Below are 22700 nucleotides of genomic sequence, written 5' to 3'. Positions count from 1 at the left end.
TCATCAACGTTATAATGAACGAAATGACATTGAGCAAAACGACTTTATTCGAGGACCTGCTGCATTAACGACCATCTGCTCTTCCAAGCATTTCATTAGCCCCCTGAAGCAGACCCAGGAGCTTCTGGGGCCAAGCCCAAGCTCAGCAGTAGGCCATGGATCTTCCTGCCAAATCCATAACAAAACTCATTTCCCAGCCCCAGGCCAGACCCTTGGCGGTGGCTTTCCCAGCCAAGGGCTCACAGAGCAGCCTCTGGATTGGGCTCCTCGCTGCCAGCCTGGCACCTCCAACACAGCGTCTACACAGCAACTCCGGCGGCTTTCTGACCACATGTCTGATGGGGCCCCTCCCCTCCTGAAAACCTTCAGTGGTATCACCACCTGCCTGAAGGAGGAAGTCCCTGCTTTCCAGCTGGCTTAGGGGGCCCTCGTGACCTCAACCGCACCTCCCCTCGCAGCCTGCTTCAGCAGTGTGAGCCCACGCACGTATCGCTCCTACCCTACCTGTCTTGGCACAGGCTATTGCCCCATCTGGCAGGCCCTTCCCACCTTTTTCCAGGAAAATGCATATTAAATGTTACCTCCTCTGAGATGCCTGCTTGGACCGCCCAGGAAGGCAGGAGTGTCCTCCTCTGTGCCCTTTCCAAACTGTGTGCTTTTCTGTGATGGTCCCATCACACGGTGCTGTCCTTTCTTCTTTCAGTGTTTGGCTCTCCTTGTAGACTGAGAGCTCCTGAAAGGGAGAGACCAGGTCAAACTCATGCCATCTCTGTCTTCCCAGCAAGGCCTAGCTTAGGGCAGGCACTCAAATGTTGGGGGTGGGGGTGGGGGGAGAGGTAAAGGAAAGAACGAAGGGAAGTGTCATATCTCTCCTTCCCTGGCACCTCTGTGCTCATGTATCCAATATCTGCTGTGTGCCTACCCTGGGCCAGGCTGTACTGTCCTCCATTAATCAGGGCCTCCGGGCTTCTTTATCTTTCCTGCAGGAGACAGTGGAGGCCATCTTGGATCCAGCTGGCAGTTTGCAATTGAGCCTGACATGAGAGCTGAGGAACTGATATTCATTAATAGGAAAACGCTGGTTCTTAATTGGTATTGATGGGCTAGAGAGACCTGCTTTGTAGGAAGATGAAGTAGGAGGCCTGGGAGCCCAGCCAGAAGTCTGGGCTGTACAACTGTCCCTCTACCAGGTGAGCAGAGACCCAGGTCTCTATGGAGGGATTCCACTGACCAACCCTCTCCCCGGGGCCTGGGGTTTCATGCAGGATTGAACTCTGGCTCTGCTACTCCCTGGCTGGGTGAGCTTGTCTCCTGCCCATCCTAGAGGGAGGGAGGCCGTTCCAAGTCAATCACCTATCTGTGCCCACAGAGGCGACTGTGGCAGAACATAAGCCAACCCCAGGAGATTTTGTTCTCTTCTGCTTTACAGGCACTCACCGTTGTTGTGCAGAGAAATTTGTCAAATGCTTTTAGATGTTTTCTCAATGCTGCCTGGGCTGCTGTGAGAGCCATCCCTGGAGCCCAGTTAGGATCTCAGCTCTGCCGTGAATTTGCCACGTGTTTCTGGTCAAGCTACCTCACCTCCTTGAGGCTCAGCTTTTGAATGGAAGTAATATTCCTTGCTTGCCAGTGTTGGCATGAGGCCCAGATGAGCCAGTGGAGGTGTGAGTGAGGACACAGGGAGACAGAGGCCACGCTGGGTGCTGTGGAAGCGGGCAGCATCGCACCCCCTGCCCTCTGGGAAACACTGGCACTGCTGCAGCCTGAGTCAGTCATGGAAACCTTGGCAGACGTGGGAGAAAGAACACTGGCCCAGGTGTCAGGCCCCTGTGGTGGGCCCTTGTAGCAGTTGCTTCCCCCAGCTGGGTCTCAGCTTCCCCCTGTGCAGGGTGACTGCCATTCTGATCCCTGGGTCTGTGGCAGGTGGCAGGCAATGATGAGGACTCAGCAGTTGCCTATTGTCAGGAAAGGGCCTTCTCAGGGCGCTGGCAAGGCATGGAGGCCAAAAGGTCTCAGCCAGAAGCTGATAAACATTATTGGTGTGTGGTGAGGAAGGGAGGGAAGTAGGTAGCTCTGCAACCGCTGAGACTGATTTATTGGTTAATTAGGAGGTTTCCACAGCCACAGCGTACCCCAGCTGTGTACAGGAACAGGGAGGGAGGGGCCACAGGGCAGCCAGGGCTGCTGGGAGGCCAGCTGGGGCTCGAGTGTGGCTCAATGTTTCTCTTGAGCCAGGAGCACCAAATGGTTGAGGACTGATGCAAGGGGCTTGGGCCAGGCCTAGGATTGGAAGCCCATCGGAACCCACTGCCCTAAGTACCTGAACAGAACTTTCCTACGGGACCTGGGAGCCCTCTGAGGTTGCCAGGGCATTCAGCTGGGTGTGGTAGCAGTGGGTTTGGGGAAGAGGGCTGATGCAGAATCAGGAAGAACCAAGACAAACCTTGGAAACCATGGAAACAGAGTAGAGGCCCCAGAGATGGAGAAGGAGGTTCCACTGAGTAGAAAAAGTTATACAGCAGTGGGTTTGAATCCAGTGTCTGCCAAACACTAGTTACCAGACCTTCAGCAAATCACTAAACTCTGATTCTTGATTGATTTCTTCATCTGTAAAATGGAACAAATTAGATTGAACTTGCAAAGCTGTTTCTGATAATTAGATTTAAGAATGTAGCTCTGCATAAAATACATAATAAATGCTTAATAAATATCTGCTATATTAGCTGTTAATATTAAACAACTGAGGACAGGGCTTGAAAAGGAGAAGGGGCTTGGTGAAGGGTGGTGGAGGAAGCAGGTCTTAGAAGCTGCTGACGAACTGGAGGGACGGGCAGAGGTCCTGCCCTCCTGCTAGACTGGCTACCGACAGAGTCTGGGGGCTGCCGGCTTAGGAGGCTGCGCTAAGCTGTACTGACCCATTTTCACCGCCCAGGGGTGTCCACTGGGCCAAAGCCCCAACTCAGCCACTGCTCCTCACAGGGCTCCTGGCCTTGGTCCCACCTCCTAGTAGCGTCCTGCCCTAAGGGAAGAGGAATGACAAACAGACTTGACACGCAGCAGAGTGGAGAGGGACAAGGTTTATTCTGATCCTCGGGGAGACAGGGCTGGTCCAGCCTCGCGGCCGCGGGCAGGCTCCTTCCCGGGCTCCCTGCCCCAGCCGCCGCCGCCACCACCGGCCGGCAGCCTCCCGCGAGGCCGTGCGTCCCCGGGGCAGCCCGCAGGGTTCGAGGACGCCGGGCGGATGCGACGTAGGGCTCGGCGAGCGCCCCGGGGGCAGCAGGCGCGATGGCGGCGGTGGCGGCCGTAGGGCCACAGGCGGCGGAGGCGCGCGCGGAAGTGGCGCGAGGCGAGCGCGTAGACGAGCGGGTTGAGGCAGGAGTTGGCGTAGGCTAGGCAGTGCGAGGCCAGGCGGCAGGCGTAGGTGGCCGGGCTGAAGGCGAAGCGGCCATACCAGAAGCAGAGGATGAGCGCATGATGCGGCCCCCAGCACAGCGCGTAGAGCGCTGCCACGGCCAACATGGCGCGCCCCGCGCGGCCCGTGGCCCTGCGCCGGGCCTCTGCCGCTGCAGCGCCCGCGGGGCCCACGGCCGCCCAAAGGAAGTGCAGCGTGCGCGCGTAGGCCAGGCTCACCACAGCCACCGGCAGCAGGTAGCCGGCGGCGAAGGTGGCCACGTCGAGGGCGCGCCGCTGCGCGTCCTCCCAAGCCGGCACGCAGAGTTCGAGCGCGCCGTAGCGCACCGTACCGTAGTAGCTGAGGTAGGGCGCTGAGAAGAGCGTCGCCAGCAGCCAGACCAGGCCCACCGCGGCACGGGCGTTGCGCGGGGTGCGCAGGGCCCGCGAGCGCAGCGGGTGCCGCACGGCCAGGTACCTGCGGGCGGGCGCTGTGTCAGCGCGGCGGGCGGGTGGCCAGCTGGCCTGCATCCGCGCCCCCACGGAGACACTGTACTGGGGACCTGGGGCTGGTGGCCTTGATTTCCGTGTCGCAGCAGTGGGGTTGACCGCGTGACCCGCCTCCCAGGGTGGTGATGATTAAGGGAGCTGAGGCACAAAGCGCTCAGAGCAGTGCCTGGCACCTAGCAGGGCAGGGTCAGAGGCCCTGAGAGAAGTGACTTGACCAAGGTCATCAGCTAGAGAGTGAGCCTGGATTTGACCCCAAGTTTCAAGCCATGAAAACAGGTATGAACACAACCTGGGCCAGGTGTGGGCGGTAATAAAATACCTGAATTCATTCGTGTTCCTTTTGCCATTCATTTCACACTCAGAGAGCACCTACTATGTATGTACCAGGCCCTGTGCTGACACTTGAAACACAGAGATGTCCTGGGGAAGCTCACAATAGAGTTGGGGGAAGGGCAGGATGGTCCCCTTAAACACACCCTGCACGTGCCCAGAGACGGGATGGTGCCCGCCAAAGAGCTGTTACTTTTCTCCCACCCATCTCACTTTTTGGTCCCCCATTCTCTTTCCTTAGGCCAATGACCATCCATCTGTTCAGGCTTTCCCTCCCCAGCCCAGACCCAGCCAGGTCCCGGGCACAGCGCACCTGTCCACTGAGACGGCGGCAAGTGTGAAGCTGCTGGCATACATGGTGAGGTAGATGAGAAGGTGCACGGCCTTACAGACGAGGGCCCCAAAGAGCCAGGCGTCCAGTGTATAGATGGTGGCCTGGAAAGGCACGCAGCACAGGATGAAGCAGAGGTCCGCCACTGCCAGGTTGAGGATGAACAGATCCGTAGTGCTGCCTGGCTCCTGCCAGGCACTCGGGCCGGGTTGCAGCAGCACCGCCAGCACTAGCCCGTTGCCCACTGTGCCCAGCAGGAAGATGAGGGCAAAGACCACAGGCACTGCCACAGCGCCCACACTCCCTGGGTTGTCTAGCGAAATGTTCTGGGCATCAGCCATCTCGCAATCAGATGATCACCTGGGGAAGAGAAGCTGGAGTCTGATCACTCAACCCAGGAGTCTAGTTCCCCCATCCTGGGCCTGGCTAGGTCCCCTGGGCTAGAAGCTCTTAAGAGTGGGAGTGGGGGACAGAGCCAAAAGTTATCACTGAGACCCACTGTACAAGCTCCTGACACAAGTCACATTGGTGTCTGAGGTGGGTTTGTTTCCTAGGGAACAGCCCCATAGCCCAGGGTGTGAAGGGTTGATTAGGGAGTTGATGGACATCTAAAGACACAGCCAGAGTGGGGTGAGGACAGAGTGGGAGGGGGGAGGGCAACTTCAACCCCAGGAGCCTGTGCATTTTCCTTATTTCTCAGTGGGGATCCAAAGATCAGGGAAGACTCTTGGACATGGGTCATGGTCAGCAAAACACGGGTGACACCCCTGCATCATCGGAGAGTCCAGTTTAGTGAGAACCCCATAATGGCACAGCTGGGAAAACCATATAGGTCACTGCCCACTTTTTGCACGAGGAAATCGAGGCTCAGAGGGGACATGGAAAGCTAAAGATCACACTTTGAGTGGCAACTATGGGGCTGTAGCCGTCCTGGGACTCTGACTCCCAGGCTAGAGCACTCATCTGAGAGCCTGTTAACAGGTGATGCCTCTGACAACCTGCGTGTGTGTGCACACGTGCATTTGTGCAAGCTGTGTCCACCCTCACTCCCATCCCACCCACAGCCCACATCAGCTACTACCTGTGGATCCCCTAGAAGCCTGGGACCTCTGGGGTGGTGGACAAATTAAGGACAAGGGAGCCAGGCAGAGGGGAGAGAAGGTGGTATTTTGTATGCCCCCCCCCCGCCCCCAGCACCCAGCATGCAGAAGACCCCCGAGGCGCTGGATGGGCAACACCCACCTTGAGTCTGGGCCCTGGACCCTGCTTGATCCTAGGTGAACCAGCCAGGCTGAGGCTCCCTCCTGGCTCGGTGGCTGCCCCGTGGTGCCTCCCTGCAGGTAGAGGTCTGCCTCACTTCGCCCTCTTCTCCTTTAAGGCCCCTCCTCCGCTGAGCGGGACTTGGGCAGTCCTTCTGGAGTGCCCAATGGCTACCTCCTCCTCAGTCCCTGCTCTCCCCCAGGTGGCATGCTCTTCTGCCTGGCCCTTCTCTGCCTTTCTGCGTTGCTTCTGCCTCTTTCTGCAGTGGGTAACCCATTGATCTCACTCTCTGAGATTCGCTTTGTAGTTAACCCCTCCGTGCCCAGGGCCCAGCCCATCCTTGGCACTCCCACCTCTTCTGGCCCTGCCTGATGACTCCGCCTCCACCTTCCCCCATCCCTGCTCCAATTCAAGCTCAGAAAGGATTTCTAGTCTTGAATGAGGTGTCCAAGTTAGAAAACAAGAATATGAATCCATTTTCTGCAGGCTTCAGATAGGACTCCTCCCCCAGGCCCTGAGAACCCCGAGACCCATCAGCTTCCCAAAGCTTGGTCCAAGGGTCCAATCTGGCTGGAGACTGGAGGGTTTATATGCCTGTCCAGAGTCTGGCTTTAGCTCGAGAGCTATGGGGGAACTAATGAAAGTTCCAGAGCAGGGACATGACCTGCCCATTTTATAATTAGTTTATTATGGCCTGGGGTGGAAAGGATGGACAGGAGAGGAGTGATTTAATGAGTGAGCCTCTTATCCAGGTAAGAGGCAAAGAAGTTAATAGGTCTTGGTGAATGGTTGATTCACTCATGGGATTCTGGCCTGGCCGGTTGGAGGGGGCCACATGGCGAAATGCTTCCAGAGGGTTAGAGGCTAGCACCTGTGGGGCGAGGGGCATTGGAATTAGCAACAAGGAGGGTGTTGGTAAACTGGACTTTGGGCAGGTGGAAAGCAGTGTGCAAGGAATTCAGGGAGAAGAGGTAATAGGGACTGTGTGTGAAGTCTTTCTAGAAGTTGGGAGGGTGGGGAGAATGTCAAAGTCTGGGAAAACAGAGAAAATTGTCTGAGGAGATGTTAATGAAGCCAGGACTTGTGTTCAACTGAGGAGCGGGGGAAAAAGACTCTTTGGAATTGGCTGCTTCAGGCCCCTGGGATTTTCACAGTGCTCAGAGGTGCTTCCCTAAAGCCTGATGTCACTCACCCCAGATCCAGAGCATCCCCAAATTTGGGAAAGCAGAGTCACTGAAGATATTAGGAATCAATATCTACTCTCCAAACCTGAATGTAGAAGTTATCAGAATTGAATTAAGGAATTAAAATTGTTGAATCTTGTGATCACTGAAGGGCAGTACTGTAGGATTCTAAACTCATGTGGTGGCATTTTATTAGGTTGGTGCAAAAGTAATTGTGGTTTTTACAATTATAACCTTTTAAACCTTAATTACTTTTGCACCAACCTAATATAAGCATTGATAGCTAGAGATCCACAAGCACCCTGTATGAAAGTAAGGCACCAAAAGACTGCCAGAATCCTAGACTCACAAATGTAGCATGCCTGAACCCTGAAAGCCCCTAAGATCCCTGACATACAGTCCCCCCTCCTCCCCTTGGGGACCCCAGCTCTCCTGGGACAGGCTCTTTATGGGCTCTCATAGTACTAGGTCAAAGAGCTCCCAGCAGTGGTGAAGCTGAGCTGCTGATACAATAGCAGAGGCCCAGGGAAGGAGGGGAGGACCGAGGCGATTACAGAAGGCCCAGCCGTGGAGCGGGCAGGAAGGGCACAGTCATGCCCAGCTCTACACAACCCTGGTACCACCTCCTCCCCTTGCTCCAATTGCTGCTCCTGATGGCCACAGCTTGAACCCATGCCTCACACAGAGGACATAAACGACGTTCCCTGGGAGCCTGCAGCGGGCAACCAGCCGCAACTACCATATCCAAGCCAAAGCATGTGTGCCTGGAGCTGCTGCAGCCTCCTACAACCCCTTCTGGATGGTGGTGGACTGGGCGTGTGCAGCTCTGCATGCCGGTTGACCACGCAGTGTGCTACCGTGGCCAGCTAGCCCAGGATGTTGCGACGTTGGCACTGCCCATGACGTTGGCACTGCCCATGCCGTTGGCTGAAGAGCGCCACCCCAGCGGCAGCACCTGAGAGCTGCAGGAGGAGGCGACATACACTCTGCCACTGGCTGGCAAACCTGGGCCTGGTGTTCTGGCCCCGCCGGGCACACCGCACCCACTGTAGTCGTTCCCACGCAGCTGCTCTTGGCCACCAGGTATCATCATGTGCCATCCTGAGCAACGATGCATATCAAGCTGCTGGTTGGGCGTGGGGCTGGCACCAGGTCATGTACCTTTGCTGCTGCCACAGTATGCCTGGCACCATGTGCCCTATCCCATGGCGGTGGCATGTAAGTGTTCCTGCCGATGACGTGGCCACAGTAGCCCCCTGCCCCTGGCTGCATCCCCCAGCACTTGGAGCTCCTGAACCCCAGCCTCAAGCTCCCCCGGATCACAAGCCAGGAATCCCCAAATGCCAGCATTAAGATCCCGCGGGACTGGGCCGCAGCTGGAGCAGATTATCCATCCTAGGAAGTCCAGGCTAAGGGGCGGCTGGGAGTGCGAGCGCCAGACACCTGGTCCTAGTGCCCCGCTGTTAATGAACGGCCTTTTTATCCTTCCTCCTCTACCCACAGCAAATCACGAGCTTCCCAAGGCCACACCATCCTGAGGCTGGGAACTTGGTGACTCAGAAGCCATCCCCCACCCCCACCAGGTGCCCATAAGGCTGGGGCGGGGAGAGCCCCAGGGGCACCGACTGTGGGAAGGGGTTGTAATCTCTAGCAGGGGTGCAGCGAGCCTTTGCGGAAGACAAAGGCATGTGGGGCTTTGCCCGCAGAGTCCAAGGCTAGGAGTCTGGGGGCGGGGCTATAGTGACCGGAGCCTGAGTTCACTGCGCCCCCTGGCGGCTGATCATCCGGCCAGGCCAGTAGGCTTTGGGATGAGCCAGCTGGGAAGGGCCCCAGACATCAACGTAACACCCACCCACTCTTGGTACAGCAAGGGAAACTGGGGCATACACAGGGGACGGGGCCTGCCCAAGGCCACAGAGTCAGGGACAAGGTGGGCAGGAACACAGGGTTCCAGACTGTCAGACATCTCTCCAGTAGTGCCCCACATTCTTTCCTTTGAGGCCTGAATCCTCTGCTTCTCCTCCCAAACATGGGTTTGGGTGACTAGCCCCTGCTTATCTGGGCAGCTGTAGGCCATGCTTTGGATGGGGAATAGAGGACGAAGTGTTCACCAAAGCTAGACTCTGGAGGCTGTGGAGAGCAGGGGGTAGGGGGTGGGTGGTATAGGAAAGGGCCCGCAGGGTTGGTGCTCACCTGCCCTCTACAGCAGCACAGAACCCAGCTGACCAGACAATGGCCCCTGCTGTATTACCCCAGCTGCCTGGGTCTTAACTGGGGGGAGGTGATCAGCTCTGAGGTCTATGACAGTCCTCAGGAACCTGCCTGCAGAGCCCTAGCTTCTGCCTGCTTGTTCAATCAGTCAGAGAGCAGCTCAGCCTGCTCAGAGAGAATAAAGCAGACCAACAGGTAACAACCAATTTCCACACTGTTGCTTCACTCACAGCCACAAGCACAGGACTTGCCCCAGCACGACCCCAGGACTTTGACAGGGCTCAGAGCCTCTGGACTTTTGTCGCTGCGGAGCAAGGGGGACCTTGGCTCTGCTTGTCACAAGCCAGGGCTCAGGACAGTGCCCCGTGCAGCCGCCCCACCTCCACGAAGGCGTCCACGCAGCGGTCGATGTCCTCCTCGCTGTGCACTGCTGAGATCTGAACCCGGATCCGGGCCTTGCCCTTGGGAACCACTGGGTAGCTGAACCCGATGACAAAGATGCCTGGGAAGGTAGAGGGTCATCGTGGGGCTCAGTAGAGCCAAGCAGGCTTTGGGGCATGATATACACCTCCCACTTTCCAGAGGATCACAGAGGGCAAGGAAGCTGAGCAAGGTGTCTCAGACGGGCCTGCCTCATGGCCTGGGGTTTTCAAGCTTGGACAGACACATGGTCTAACAGGGGTAGCAGGGTGGTGAAAAGGGAGCGTGTTCAGTCTAGGGGTGCCCCCCTCTTCCCTACAGCGCGTCCCTCTTGTCCTGGTTCCCTTACCTCTCTTTAACATGTCATCTGCCATGCAAGAGGCCAGCCGAGCATCACCCAGCATCACGGGGCAGATGGGGTGATTGGCTCCCGAGATGGTGAAGCCAGCAGCCTCCATCTTACTGCGGAACCTGTGGGCACAAGCAGGTTGCTGGGGGGGGGGGGGGGGCTATGAAACATTCACACCTGCTCCTGATGGGCATGTGACCCAAGATCTGTGCCCAAGTCTGCAGGGAGGACCAACAAAGACAGAGATGTAGACCCAGAGAGTCAGATGGGGAGCCAGACAGAGGAACAAGCAGACAGGATTGCCCAAGATGAAGAAACACAGGGTCATTCAAGGACATATGCCAAGCGAGGGAAGGAAGAGGCTGAGACAGGCAGCTCTCAGCTAAGAGAGCGGAGCTGAGTCCCAGTGCCACCTGCTAGCGATGTGGTGTGGGCAGCAGCAGAACCTGTAGGCATGGAGCTACGGGCTGGGCAGGCACACAGGGGCAGTGCACACCAGCTCCCCCACCCCAGCCTTCCCCACCCCTGCCAGGGACCACACCGCTGGGTTTTGGTGGCCATAGACTGAACAATGGCGTTACTCTCCATGAGCAGGTCCAGGGCCTTGGAGGCACAGCCAACAACAGCAGGTGGCAGGCTGTTGGAGAAGAGGTAGGGCCGGGAACGTTGCCGTAGCAGGGATGTCAGGGCCCTAGGCCCTGTCGTGTAGCCCCCTGAAAACAAGGGCAGAGGTTAGGGTAGTCGGCGGCTTGCCGCCAGAGCCTACCCCAATCCCTTCCTGAGAGTATAATCCATGCTGCCCTCTTCTATGCAGCCACAGGTCTCCCTTCCCCACCTCCCCTGAGACCCCAGGGGCATGACCCTGCAGGCACCTGACGCTCCTCCCAGCGCCTTCCCCAGTGTGGAGTTGATGATGGTGACCTGGTCCGTCACGCCCAGCAGCTCATCCGTCCCCCTGCAAAGGAAGCTGCCACTGCTACCACCGGACGCCTGAGCACCCAGCTACCACGGCTTGGGCTGGGGGCTGGCCTCCTGGTTTCCCCACCCACCCTTACAACCCCAACCCAAGCCCTTGGGTGTCCCTTGTTCCCACCGTCCTGTAGCCCCCAGGAAGCCAGTGGCGTGACATTCATCCACAAAGACCAGGGCACCGTATCGAGAGGCGAGGAGGCAGATCTCTCGCAGGGGCGCAATGTCACCATCCATGGAAAAGGCCCCGTCAGTGGCCACCAGGCGTAGTCGATGCTTCTGCAGGGAGGACAGGGACAGGTGGCAGCTGGTATCGCAAGCTGGGCCAAACCACGCAGGCTCTGTGCTGCTTGGGGCTCTAAGTGCTCAGCTTGCCCAGTGCCCAGCACAGAGGTGATCACATAAGTACTACTGAACTGGGGCGGGGACATCTTCTCCCTCATCTATGCCTCTCTGAGCCTTACCCTTCTCATCCAGGGCAGTCTGGAGCCACACTTAGCCCTGGGCAGTGAGAATGCTCTCAGTCTGCCCTTCAGAGGGGCAGGGTGGGGATGGGGCCAGCTCTTTCCATAAGCTCATCCCACCATTCTGCCTACTAGAGGTCTGCCACACATATGGTGCCTGATAAAACTCAAGGCAGCATAGCACCATGGAATAAAGCTCTGGATCTGAGGGATTGGGGTTCAAATCTCGGCTGTTTCAGACTTTCAGGCTGTTTGTCTGTGAGTGCAGAGTTGGCCTCTTCAAGCATCCCTTCCTTCACCAGGGGGCGGCTGAGGATAAGCCCAATCTTTGTCCCTGGATCCCCTGGGCCTCGCCCCACCTGGGCCTCCTGCAGCTTGGCCTCTAGGTCAGCCATGTCCAGGTGGCGGTAGCGGTACTTGTGGGCCTTGCACAGACGGATGCCATCGATGATGGAGGCATGGTTCAGCTCGTCTGACAGGACTGCATCCTCTGGTGTCAGTAGGGCCTGGAGGAAGGCAATTGGAGTAGAGCCACCACCCAACCACCTTGGGGATCTCCCTCCCCTATGACTCCCCTTGAGCCCAAATATCACTGCCGGCCAGGGCATCTATCTGGGCAGGGAGGCAAGGGGCCCTCTGCCTCCGCGACCCCAGAGCCCCAGGACTGGGCTGAACTAGGGCCGTGCTCTAGGGAGAGCAGGTGAGAACATATTTAGCGAGTACCTGGCTCCTGCTACCCCCAGTCTTCCAGCTGATGTAGATTAACCCCCCAAAACCCTGGAAGTTGGCCTCCCTGCAAGCCTCAGGATCCCTCCTGGAGCATCTATTTGGCCCAACCTGACTTCCATAAGAAGTGGGCACTGAAGCCTCGAGCCCTGACACTGGCATCCTGCCAGGTTCCGACTGCACACTCAAGGCTTCTACAGCCTAGCAGGCTTCACCAACTCCCACCCACGGCCTCCACGCACCTCAAAGAGGCCAGCGTTGGCATCAAAACAGCTGGGATAGAGGATGGCATCCTCCCGCTGGTGGAAGCGGGCTAGCTTTGCTTCTAGATCCTTGTGGATGCTCTGAAGAAAGTGAGTGAAACAGGTGTTAATGCCTACAGGACCACATGGGACAAGCCCTGGGGACAGAGGCTTAGGAGGCGTGCAGCCTTAGCCTCTCCTTTCTTCACCACAAGGGTTCCTCATGGCTGTCAGGAATTAAGGGCTTGCTAGGTGTCCTTTCCTGGTTGGCTCTTCTTTTTGTAATAGGAGTTGGGTGGTGGAATTATGGGTGCTGATGGCAAAGGAACGTGTCTTCTTGATATCAAACTGAGTGCCTTTTTTGGTTGCTTCATGGCAAAGAAAAGGATTACATAAGAAACTCTAAGTTCATTTGGGCCTTGAATTCTTAGATTTGAAAGCTGTCCAGTCTGCGTGAGAGTTTTGTTGGAAAGTGTCCTGGCTGGGAGTCAAGAATTCCATGTCTGACATTCATTTCACCCTCACCTTTCTGAGAGGACAGGTAATAGAAATCATAAGTAGACAGGATCATGGGCTCTTGAGCCAGGCCCATGGGTTCAAATCCCACCACGACAGCCTATGTTCCCTTGAATACATCACTTCCCTTCTCTGGGCTTCAGTGTTCTCATCTCTTTAACAGGGACTAACATAGCACCTATCACTTAGGATTGTTATGAGCATTAATGAGTTAATATTTGTAAGATTCTTAAAACAGTACCTAACACCCAGTAATCACAATGAATTTCATGTTTCATGTAAATTTATTTTACAATATTTACAAAATAATAACCAACATTTATTGAGCACTACTATGTGTCAGGTACTGTTCCAAGCATTTTTGCATGTATTAACTCTTTAATTTGTACAGATCCTATCAAGTACTATTATCCCCATTTTATCAATGAAGGGATTATGGCACAGAGAGCTTAAGGCACTTGCCCACAGTCACAGAGCCAATAAAAGGTGGTGCTGGGAACTGAGCACAGGCAGAACAGTTTCAGAACCCTCGATCTCAATCCCTGCCTTCTATTTTTCCTTTCCTGTAGTGGGACAGGTGAACTCCGTTCTACAGGTGGGGAAATGAATGCTCAGAGTGGTAAAGTTTCTTGTCCAAAGCTTTGCAGCAAAACAGAAGGCTGAACAGTCTTTCTAGTGGACAGCTCTGGGGCTAAGAGTGGGGCCAGGGCCTAGGGATGGGATGAGCTGAGCTGTCTAAACCAGCCCTGCTGACTGTGGGAAGCAGACAGCTGGGGTGGGTGCCCAATGCTGGGGACAAGGCCCCCTTCCATCCCAGCAACACTTGCTGTGTACCTGGGTTCCACAGATGAAGCGGACAGAGCTAAGGCCGGCTCCAAACTCCTCCAGGGCCTGCAGACCTGCCTGGATCACCTCGGGATGGCTGCACAGGCCCAGATAATTGTTGGCACAGAAGTTAAGGATTCCTGAGGTGGAGGACAGGGAGCAGACACAGCAGCTCAAGGCCCCAGGGAAGGGCCAGAGGAGGTGTCAGTGCTAGGCCCTGGGGAAGCAGAGAGTAAATGAACCTGGATTTACCCTTAAGGAGGCAACAACCACATAATACAATTTGTTCTGAGGCAGAGGCCAGGATGGGGAGCTGGGGGCCCCTCAGAGACAGCAAATCCACCAGTTACAGGAGAGGAAGGGTCAGGAAAAGACTCTCAGAGCGGTGCCTTGAAGGATGAGAAATTTAAACTCTGGCTCTGAATTCCCCACGAGGAGGAACCAGCCCTGCCTAACAGGCTTCTCCTGTCCCCGAGGATCACCAGAAAGCCATCATCTGGGCCTTGGTGTCCTCGTGGATAAGAGAGTTGGGTCAGATGCCTGCCACGGTCCTCAAACTCCACAACTGACTTTAACTGCCTGGTATAGAATCAGACCCTGAATAGACCTGGACCCTGAAATGATAAAAACCCAGTGAACACAGCTGGCCAGAAGAGGAAACAGGCCTGAGGAGGGCAAGGTGCACGCAGACCAGGAGCAGCAAAAACAGGATGAGCATGCTAGTCTCCTAATCTCCCATCTTTTGACCTGCTCCAAGCTTTCCCTGGAGGGAAGGTAGGGATTTCCTGGGGCTTCCATCTTACCAATGAGTGCAAAGCACCAAGGATTCCATGCCTATTTCTTGGGCAGAAGGCAGGTTTGGGGGCCTGTTTACAACCAACACCCAACTTGGGCCTGGCACAGACAAGAGGGGCCGTGACCAATGGTTAGACAGAAACTAGGGAGGCCCAATGGGCCAATTCATGGTGTGCCTTCTGCAGAGGCCACGAGCCCCTTTGGCCAGGAAGTTGGCCTCTCTGGCCCATTAGGTGACCTTCCAGCTCCGATATACCAGAGGACCTGGACCAAAGCCCAGCTCTGCCTGCAGCTGGCTGGGGACTTCGAGGCAGCCCACTTCACGTCTCTGAGCTTCAGCTTCATTTGTAAAACGGTATTAGTCATTCCTATGTTTGGAGGTTTGCAAGAGTCCACGTGCAGCAATTAGTAGAGGCTTGCACAAAGTAGCAGTTCCAGAAATGCGGGGTTTCTTGCTGCGCCTTCCCACTACCCTCCCTTGAAAGAGTATGGTGGGACTCAGCTGTGTGTATCTCTTTTTTTCTCATGTTCTTCCAGGGCTGGGTTTCAGTCCAGCCCTGCCCTCTGCGTCAAACAGGCGCTCAAGGGCGAATCACCTCCCTCCGTGGAAACGGGTTTAACCAGGTTAGAGTTATCACTGGAAAGCGTAAAGTCGGCCTGATAGCTGGGAAAGGGGCCAGTGGCTACGTGTGTAGGGGCTCCCGCCGCCCACTGCCTTCAGGACCTCCATTCAGCGCAAGTCTCCGTACCGCCCTCTAACACCCAGCCACGTCCGACGACTCCCGCGAGGGGGAGTTACCTCCGGAGACGCTTTCCACGTGGATGCGCGGCCCCTGGCGCGACGTGATGACCCGCTCGCTCTTCCAGGTGCCAGCCTCGCGGATTCCTTCCAGCTCCTCCTCCAGAATGCCACGCAATTGAGCCAGCGCTGAGTGCGCGCGGTGGCCGCGGGAGAGCGCCGCGCGGAGGGCGCTGCCAGCCCACATCGCGCTCATCTCAACTGCCACGCGCGAGCGCGCCTGCCGGGGAGCCTTAAGCAACGCAGCGGCGTCACGTGACCGGGGGCCCGGCCCCTGCAGCCAATCAGAGTGAGAGCGTCCCCTTAGAAGGGCGGAGAGGCGGGCCAAAAGGCGGGCTCAGGGCCGGGTGGGCGGGGCCAGGAGGGATGCGCAGAGGACGAAAGTGGATTGATTTGTAAGTTGAGACTGGAGCGGTCCGTGAGGGGGAGGGGAGGCGACGCGGCAGAGCGAGGCAAGCATGGCCCAGCCTACCAGACCCCTCAGCATTCCGTGCCTGCTTACACACCCACCTCTCGCAAGGAACGGAGGTGCTCTGTACCCCAAGGCAGGAGCAGCCAGGATCACATTGTTCCCTACAGCCCTGAGGTTTCCCTGTTTCTGTGGAGCTCTTGGAACCCTCCCCCCCATTATCAGGTGTAAACGCCCCAGATTTCCCCACTGCTGGCCCGCCGAATTGCTCCGCCTTCTCCAATCTTAGAAGTGAGGAAAAATAGCGCTCAGGTTTTGTCCTTTTTCAATTTTTATTTTAAAGTTTTGAAGTTACAAAGACAGCAAATTCTTCCCGGCACAAATAACAGTTGTTTAAAAAAAAGGGGGGGGTAACAACGCGCAATTGCGCGTTTTCCTATTTTATAAGACTGTACAGAATTTTTCTCCCAGCTCCCGGGGGTGAAACGAAGTGCTAGCTCTAGATAGGTATATACACATTTACACGCACACAGACCTAGCTCTGTAAAACTACTTAGCAATTTAAAATCGACTGCAGTATGTCTTACTGTCCACTCCCCGCCCACTACCCCTCCCCCATCTACCACTACTTAGAAAAGACTCAGAAGTAAAGAGGTCGGGAGGTTTTTAAGTGGTGGTGGCAGGGCTGGAGCCCCACCAGACTACCAAGCAAAGCCACCTCTTGTACATGAGGAACCAAAAACCAAGGGAAAAAGAAAAAAGTCTTCCTACGATACAATCCAATTGTGTGGAAAAAACCCAAATTTCAACAGGGCATACTGAGGCACTTGGCTGACTGACTCCCTACTCTTCCTCCAAAGTTTCCACTCCCATTTAACAGACTTTTGGAAGCCACAAGGACACCCCCCCACCCCATGGCTAGTTTCCAGCTGAAAGAAGCCACAGCTTCTGAGACCAGCTGTCACATTGACACGCCCCCCCCACCCTAGCCCCTTCCTTAGGACAATAGGGAGGCCACAAGGCAGATTAAGAGAAATGAGAAGGAAAACGGATTTGGACCCCCAACCCCAACGCTCACTTGAGAGATGGAAGTCAGGCCAGGGAGGGTTTATTCCACCTCCCTCCTTTGCATCCAGCTGCTGCCACCCCTTCTCCCCGCCAAGGCTCTGAAACTTACAAGGGTTGCTCAACTTAAGAAAACTAGCTCTTCTTAAATATACTCCTACAAACCATATAATTCCTGGGCTCCCTCTCATCTAGCCAGAACAAGCTGCCTTCCCGATTTCCACTTTTATCTTCATAGCAAACAAACCTCCCAACTAAAAACACAATCCCACCCCAAACCCTAAACCCATAAGTAGATCAATAACAAATTAACAACAAAAAAATATATAAGTACATTCTCATCATTACAGAGATGAGACTGCTGTTGCTGTCCTTGCACAACCGGTTAAGGAAAAATGAACTATTCCCTAATTTCTGAGGAATCCAAATTCTGTCTCTTACAAAGTCAGAATAGAAAGGGGCAAGGGGCTGCAGATGAGTAAGAGAAGAAAAAAGTATTTACAGAAAATAGGAGACAGACAGGAGTGTCCACAAGAAAGGCTTCACTGTCACTTCTTCTTGCTGGCCCTCTTGGCACTGGACTTGGCTTTGGGCTTCACTGGTTTGGCCTTCTTAGGCTTGGATGCCTTGACTGGCTTGGCCTTGACAGTCTTGGGTTTTTTGGTTTTCTTGGGCGTGGCAGCTGGCTTCTTCTTGGCCTTCTTGACTGGGGTGGCTTTGGGCTTCTTGCTAGGAGCTTTGGAGGCAGCCTTCTTGGGCTTGGCTGCCTTCTTTGGCGTGGCCACCTTCTTGACTTCCTTCTTCGTCTTCTTGAAGGCCACTGACCTCTTGGGCTCATCGCTCTTGGCTAGCCGGAAGGACCCCGAGGCACCCACTCCTTTGGTCTGCTTGAGGACTCCGGTGGTAACCAGCCGCTTGATGGACAACTTGATCTGGGAGTCAGCGTTCTCACCCACCTTGTAGTGGCTCTTGATGTACTTCTGGATGGACTGGCGCGAGGAACCAGCGCGGTTCTTCTCCGCCTGGATGGCAGCCACGATCATGTCTGAGTACTTGGGGTGGTCTGTGGACTTCTTGGAGGCCTTGGCCCGCTTGGGCTTGGCCGCTGGGGTGGACGTGGAGTTCTCGGTCATGGTGGCCTGCCTCGTTCTGCTGTTGAAGAAGGCGCCTTCAAAAGGGCCAGCCCCCGTCGGAGACCAAGGAAATCCTGACTTGGGATCGGCTCTCGCGCCCCTGACTCCCAGGCCAGTGCAGAGCCCGGCTCTCGGGGACCTGGCTCGGGTCGTGGGAGGACTCGCTGGGCCGGGTATGCTTTGCCCAGACCCGCCGGATGATCGGTCGGTCTCGGCGCCGGGCTCCGGCTCAAGCTCTGGTTCTTGCCACCACCACCGTTCCCGCTGCCTCTCTTTTCCCAGCTCCGCGTCTGGCGCTCGGGCGGCGCATCCGGGTATTTAGCGGCGGCGGGCGGACCGCGGTGAGGACAGGGCTGCTGGCTGCCTGCTCCCGGCCCGGAATGGCGCCGCGCCGCCGCCATCTGTGTTTCTTCCGCCGAGCAAATCCGACCTTTCCCCCCGGCCCTGGCCTTCCCGCTCCCCGCTGCCGCTCGGGGTCGCTGCCCGGCTCCCTGGGCTCCCCCGCCAGGCGGCCCGCCGGCCCGGCCGCCGCCCCCCGAGACCGCCAGGAGCCTCAAACGGCGCCAAGGACCGCCGATGCGCCGGCACATTTCCCCTTTGCGGGGGGCTCGCTCTGCGGGGCCGGGGAGCCCAGATGCGGGAAACCCCCCGTAGCAAAGCCCCCCCCTGGGGCTACCGGGGACCCCATTCCTGGGCCGCTGCGGTGTCCCCCAGCCCGTCGGAGTGGCCGGAAAGCGGCCCCAACTAACACACGCAGCCCCGAGCCGGGCGACTCCCAGCCGGGCCGAGCCGGGACAGGGGGGAGGGGTCGCTCCCCCGGGGTCCGGTCACCTCTCGGGGGTCATCCCGCCACCGGGCCCCCCGCACCTCTACCCCCTCTCTGTCCATTGGGCCCCTAGGCAAACTTTCCCTGGAAGAGTTGGAAGGGCACTTTCAAACTTTGTCCCTTCCCCCTCCTCTATCTGCTCTCCCCCAGTGCGCCCCCTGACCTCTGCGGTCGAGGTTCTCTCCTGAGGCCGAACCCCCAATGCTGCCTAGTTGCCCTGAGGTAATGAGGAGGGGTCTCCTGAATCACCCCCTCTCCTCAAAGACCCCCAAATCCCCCAAGTAGCCTAACCGGGAATTCATTTATATAGCTCCCTCATCCTAGGAATTTTAGGGTATCAGAGACAGAGCCCGCTACCTCCACCCCTGAGACCCAGTCTGGGGGTCCAGTCCCCCTCCAAAGGCCCCTCGAAGGCGGGGTCTTGGGGGGGGGGGCGGACCACAATGGAGGAACTGCCCCACAGGCTCTAACCAGAGACTGTCCTGGGGGACCCTGGGATGAGGAGAGGCTCTGAGTGCACTGAGAGCTTGGGAAAACGGGGCTCTGGGGAAGAGGTCGAGGAGGGGGTCGCGTTCCTTGGGTCCTGACTAATCCTCCGAAAGTGTGCAGTCATTCAGGGAATCGGGGCCGGGACCACCGCCATTTTGCAGGGAGAAGGGAGGATGCGCTGTCTTTGTTAAAATGTATACATCTTTTCCGGTGCTTGGCAGGTATAAATGAGGCAAACAAGGGGCGGCACCGTCAATAGGGAGTATTGGGGGGCTCTGAGGGACTTTAGGGGTCCACAGGCCAGAGGAAGGGACCCCAGAGCTCCTGGGACGCCTTGTTTGCAATAGACATCCTACTCACGTGCAGTGTCCTGCTTTGGCAGGGGCCCTGGGTTAAGATTCTGGGATGTTCCTCCCTGAGCCCCCTCCCACAACAAACCAGCTTTTATTTCCCAAGCAGAGGCCCATCACTGTTCATTCAAAACAAAACCCTGGGAGTGGGGGTTTATAGTTGGTCAAAACCATGAGTCCCAGAGTCCTGGGAGCTGTTTGCAGACACTCGCTGTTGGGAAGGGAGTGGGGAAGGGTTAAAGGGTTTAGATGGGGACCGGGTGGTAGCAGGGAGTGGGGGGAAGGGCTCACACTGGACTTGGGCATCTCTGAGGCCAGGGAAATTAATGGGTTCCCCCCCCCCCCACACACACACCAAGGGATGGATTAATCCAAATGACTGGGGGAGTGAGGGGGAGGCCTAAGACTCGGTATCAGATGCCTTCTCCCCAGGGCTTATCTTGGTGGCACAGGTGGGGAAAGGAAGCGAAGGGCCAGGTTAGTTCAAAAGGTCAAGGTTCTTATTTGGATGATGTCAATTACTCCCAAAGTTGCCTCATTTGAAAATACAATATCTAGTCGGTTTGTTTTGGTTATTTTCAAAGACAATTCTGGTTCCCACTAAGATCCAAATAGACACCAGGTCCCAGATGTTCCACCCTGCGCTCTGAGACATGTCACCCCACCCCCACCCCAGGTCCGTGCACATCACAGAATAAGGACTGGATGAATCCAAAGGCACGAGGACGAAATAATTTTATTTACACGGCGCATTACATTTCGCAAAGTGCTCTTCATCCGTTTCTTGAGCCTCTAAGCCTCCAGCCTGGGGAGACAGGCAACGTAGTCACTTCCCCCCCATCACCCATTTTACCGTGGAGGCCACTCAGAAGCGTGGATGGGGGGGCTCCCCCAGGCCTTCACTTGATTTTGTAGTTCTCACATCCCTATCCTCCCCCATTCCTGCGACCTGTAAATTCTCTCCCGGAACTGAAGCCAGAAATGGAGGGAGAGATCGCTTCAGGATCGCGGGGTCTTCCCGCCGGTGGAAAGCCCACCTTCCTCCTGGTGGCCGGATTCACCACCCCTACCCCAGTTCGGGAGAACTGAGGGGAGGAGAGGGTCCGGGACGGGTTCTCCAGGAGCTGGAGGCAGAGTCCGTGGCCGAGGGGGGCAAGGTGAGGAATAGGCTGCCTCCAGATTGGCTTGGCCTCACCTCGCCTCACTGATACTGGCAGGACCGGGAGGATTCTTGACTCTGGCTGGGCCTCGTCCCGGCACCGGGCAGGCAGCTCTCGGGTCCCCCACCTAGAGCAGAGCCGTTTTCTGGCCGGCAGTCGGCGGAACTCCCTCCGCCCCTTTTAACGCTAGCCCTTTAAAATCCCGGAGCCGCAGAGCTGCGGGCAACTCCTCCTGGGAAATGTAGTCCCCCATCCGGCACCGAGACCCGCATTCCACTCCCGCCCGGGACCCTCGCGAGCCTCGGAACGTCTGGCCGCCCCGGGCGCGGGGAGAGGCCCAGGCCTCCTTGCTGTTGCCCACCTGTCAAAAGTGGGTTCTACCTACCTGTGGGGTTAGTGTGAGAGTGAAATGAAATCCTGTATGGAAAAGTATAAATCACTTTAGAATTCCAGGGGTCATGCTTTTACCATGTGGGTGTGTACATGTACCAGCATTTATTGAACATAATATCTTCATTATTCATTGAGGAGGTATAAAATGACTAAACGACTTCTCCACTGATGGGTCAGCCTGAAGGAAGTGACTGCTGACAGACTCCCAAGCCAATGACTTTCCCACTGCACCACCTGTGGTCTCCTAAGATCTTGTAAGACACCCACTCATTCTGGGCTTTGGAACCCTAAGGAATTCACTTGCTATGTGCCAGGCACTGGGATAGGACCTCTAAACATTAACCAACCTGAAATAATCCTTATGCCAAAAAAATGTTGTGGTGACAACTTCTGTTCCCCTGTAGCTCCTAGGCTACAACCCTGTACAGCATGTTACTGTACTGAATACTGTAGGCAATTGTAACACAATGGTATTTGTGTAATGCCTTGAGCTACATTACTAGTGTGCTAAAACGGCACTAGGCAATAGGAATTTTTCAGCTCCATTATAATCCCATGGGATCGCTGCCCATGTGGTCCTGTCATTGACCGAAATGTTATTATGCAGCACATGACTGTATTCAAGCCTCTTTAAAGAGTAGAGAAAGTTTTGTCCCACAAGAGCCAGATGCAGTCAGAGAGCTATGACTGGCTGTCCTTGGGTCTCTGCCTTTTTACCTTGAGGAGAGGTAGGAAAAGAATAAATTATCCAGTGTATAGTCTCTTGCTGCTGCTGCTGTAACTTCAGGTAAGCATTCCTTCTGGAAGCTCTAAGGGGAGGATCTGTTCTTTTCCAACTTCCAGAGGCAGCTTGCATTCCTTGGCTGTGGGCCCTTTCCATCGTAAAATCCAGCAACGATCTATTGAGTCTTTATCATGATGCCATCTTCTGGTTCTAACTCTTCCACCTCCCTCATTTAAGCATCTTTGAGATTCCACTGGACCCACCTGGATAATCCAGGATAATCTCCCTTCTCAAAGTCAGCTGATTAGCAACCCTAATTCCCCCCTTGCCATGTGTCATAACAATTCATGGGTTTTAGGCATCAGGAGATAAACATCATTGGGGAGCCATTATTCTGCCTCCCACATGTAGCTACCCACATGCGCACCTGGGCAGGGCCTGGGGGATCTGAGCAACATCCCTCCACATCTGCTGTGGCACCAAGTGAAGCCCAACTCCCATCCAGGGCTGTTCTGTCTTCTGAGAAATCCCTCATTGGGTAGAGAGCTGGAAACGGGATGGGTACCTCCCAGTCACCTTGCAGCAGTGTGACTGGTAGGGAAGAGGGGGCATTGTAAAAACCCTTTGGTTGGACTCTGTTAGAATCCCCATGTCCCTAAACGTCCATCGCTTTTCAATGTAAAGAGTCTAAGTGACACCTAACCTGGTGGGGGTGAGGGGCAGCTCCTATTTCTGGCAGGTCCTCAGACGAAGAGTAACTACAGAACCTTGTTGAAAGGAGAGGACCCAGCCCTCCAGGCCATAGGGGCCATCCTTCCTGAGTGAAGGAA

General features: G+C 56.0%; 3 protein-coding genes across 4 annotated transcripts; all 3 read right to left on the bottom strand.

The window, feature by feature from the left end:
- Nucleotides 1–3061: 3061 nt before the first annotated feature.
- Nucleotides 3062–9271, bottom strand: GALR3 (galanin receptor 3). Of its 2 annotated transcripts, XM_019753020.2 has the most exons (3): nucleotides 5804–9271; nucleotides 4544–4921; nucleotides 3062–3868 (listed from the first exon to the last, which is right to left on the bottom strand). In XM_019753020.2, the coding sequence occupies exons 2-3, from the start codon at nucleotides 4900–4902 to the stop codon at nucleotides 3079–3081; spliced, it is 1149 nt and encodes a 382-aa protein (XP_019608579.2). In that variant the 5' UTR covers nucleotides 4903–4921; nucleotides 5804–9271; the 3' UTR covers nucleotides 3062–3078. The 2 variants fall into 2 exon arrangements, with proteins under 2 accessions (XP_019608579.2, XP_019608580.2); XM_019753021.2 differs by lacking the exon at nucleotides 5804–9271 and having other exon boundaries at nucleotides 4544–5753.
- A 141-nt stretch (nucleotides 9272–9412) lies between these two features.
- On the bottom strand, nucleotides 9413–15570 carry GCAT (glycine C-acetyltransferase). The gene is made up of 9 exons (XM_019753018.2): nucleotides 15322–15570; nucleotides 13737–13867; nucleotides 12387–12488; nucleotides 11778–11924; nucleotides 11079–11233; nucleotides 10858–10940; nucleotides 10527–10698; nucleotides 9986–10107; nucleotides 9413–9718 (listed from the first exon to the last, which is right to left on the bottom strand). The coding sequence occupies exons 1-9, from the start codon at nucleotides 15515–15517 to the stop codon at nucleotides 9567–9569; spliced, it is 1260 nt and encodes a 419-aa protein (XP_019608577.2). The 5' UTR covers nucleotides 15518–15570; the 3' UTR covers nucleotides 9413–9566.
- A 473-nt stretch (nucleotides 15571–16043) lies between these two features.
- Nucleotides 16044–18350, bottom strand: H1-0 (H1.0 linker histone). Its single transcript, XM_019753029.2, has one exon. The coding sequence runs from the start codon at nucleotides 17926–17928 to the stop codon at nucleotides 17344–17346; it is 585 nt and encodes a 194-aa protein (XP_019608588.1). The 5' UTR covers nucleotides 17929–18350; the 3' UTR covers nucleotides 16044–17343.
- Nucleotides 18351–22700: the final 4350 nt, after the last annotated feature.

The sequence above is a fragment of the Rhinolophus sinicus genome, linkage group LG02 (assembly GCF_036562045.2).
Source record: "Rhinolophus sinicus isolate RSC01 linkage group LG02, ASM3656204v1, whole genome shotgun sequence".
Lineage (NCBI taxonomy): Eukaryota > Metazoa > Chordata > Mammalia > Chiroptera > Rhinolophidae > Rhinolophus > Rhinolophus sinicus.
Note: the sequence above shows the minus strand (reverse complement) of the source record. Positions and strands in the feature narration are given on the sequence as shown.

Excerpts from the sequence above, each read along its gene's own strand:
- GALR3 (XM_019753020.2), bottom strand. The coding sequence starts at position 4,902 with ATGGCTGATGCCCAGAACATTTCGCTAGACAACCCAGGGAGTGTGGGC. Across the intron at positions 3,869-4,543 it reads GCCGCCGTCTCAGTGGACAG|GTACCTGGCCGTGCGGCACC; the intron begins GTGCGCTGTGCC and ends GCCCGCCCGCAG.
- GCAT (XM_019753018.2), bottom strand. The coding sequence starts at position 15,517 with ATGAGCGCGATGTGGGCTGGCAGCGCCCTCCGCGCGGCGCTCTCCCGC. Across the intron at positions 13,868-15,321 it reads CGTGGAAAGCGTCTCCGGAG|GAATCCTTAACTTCTGTGCC; the intron begins GTAACTCCCCCT and ends CCTCCACCTCAG. Across the intron at positions 12,489-13,736 it reads GCTTCATCTGTGGAACCCAG|AGCATCCACAAGGATCTAGA; the intron begins GTACACAGCAAG and ends CACTTTCTTCAG.
- H1-0 (XM_019753029.2), bottom strand. The coding sequence starts at position 17,928 with ATGACCGAGAACTCCACGTCCACCCCAGCGGCCAAGCCCAAGCGGGCC.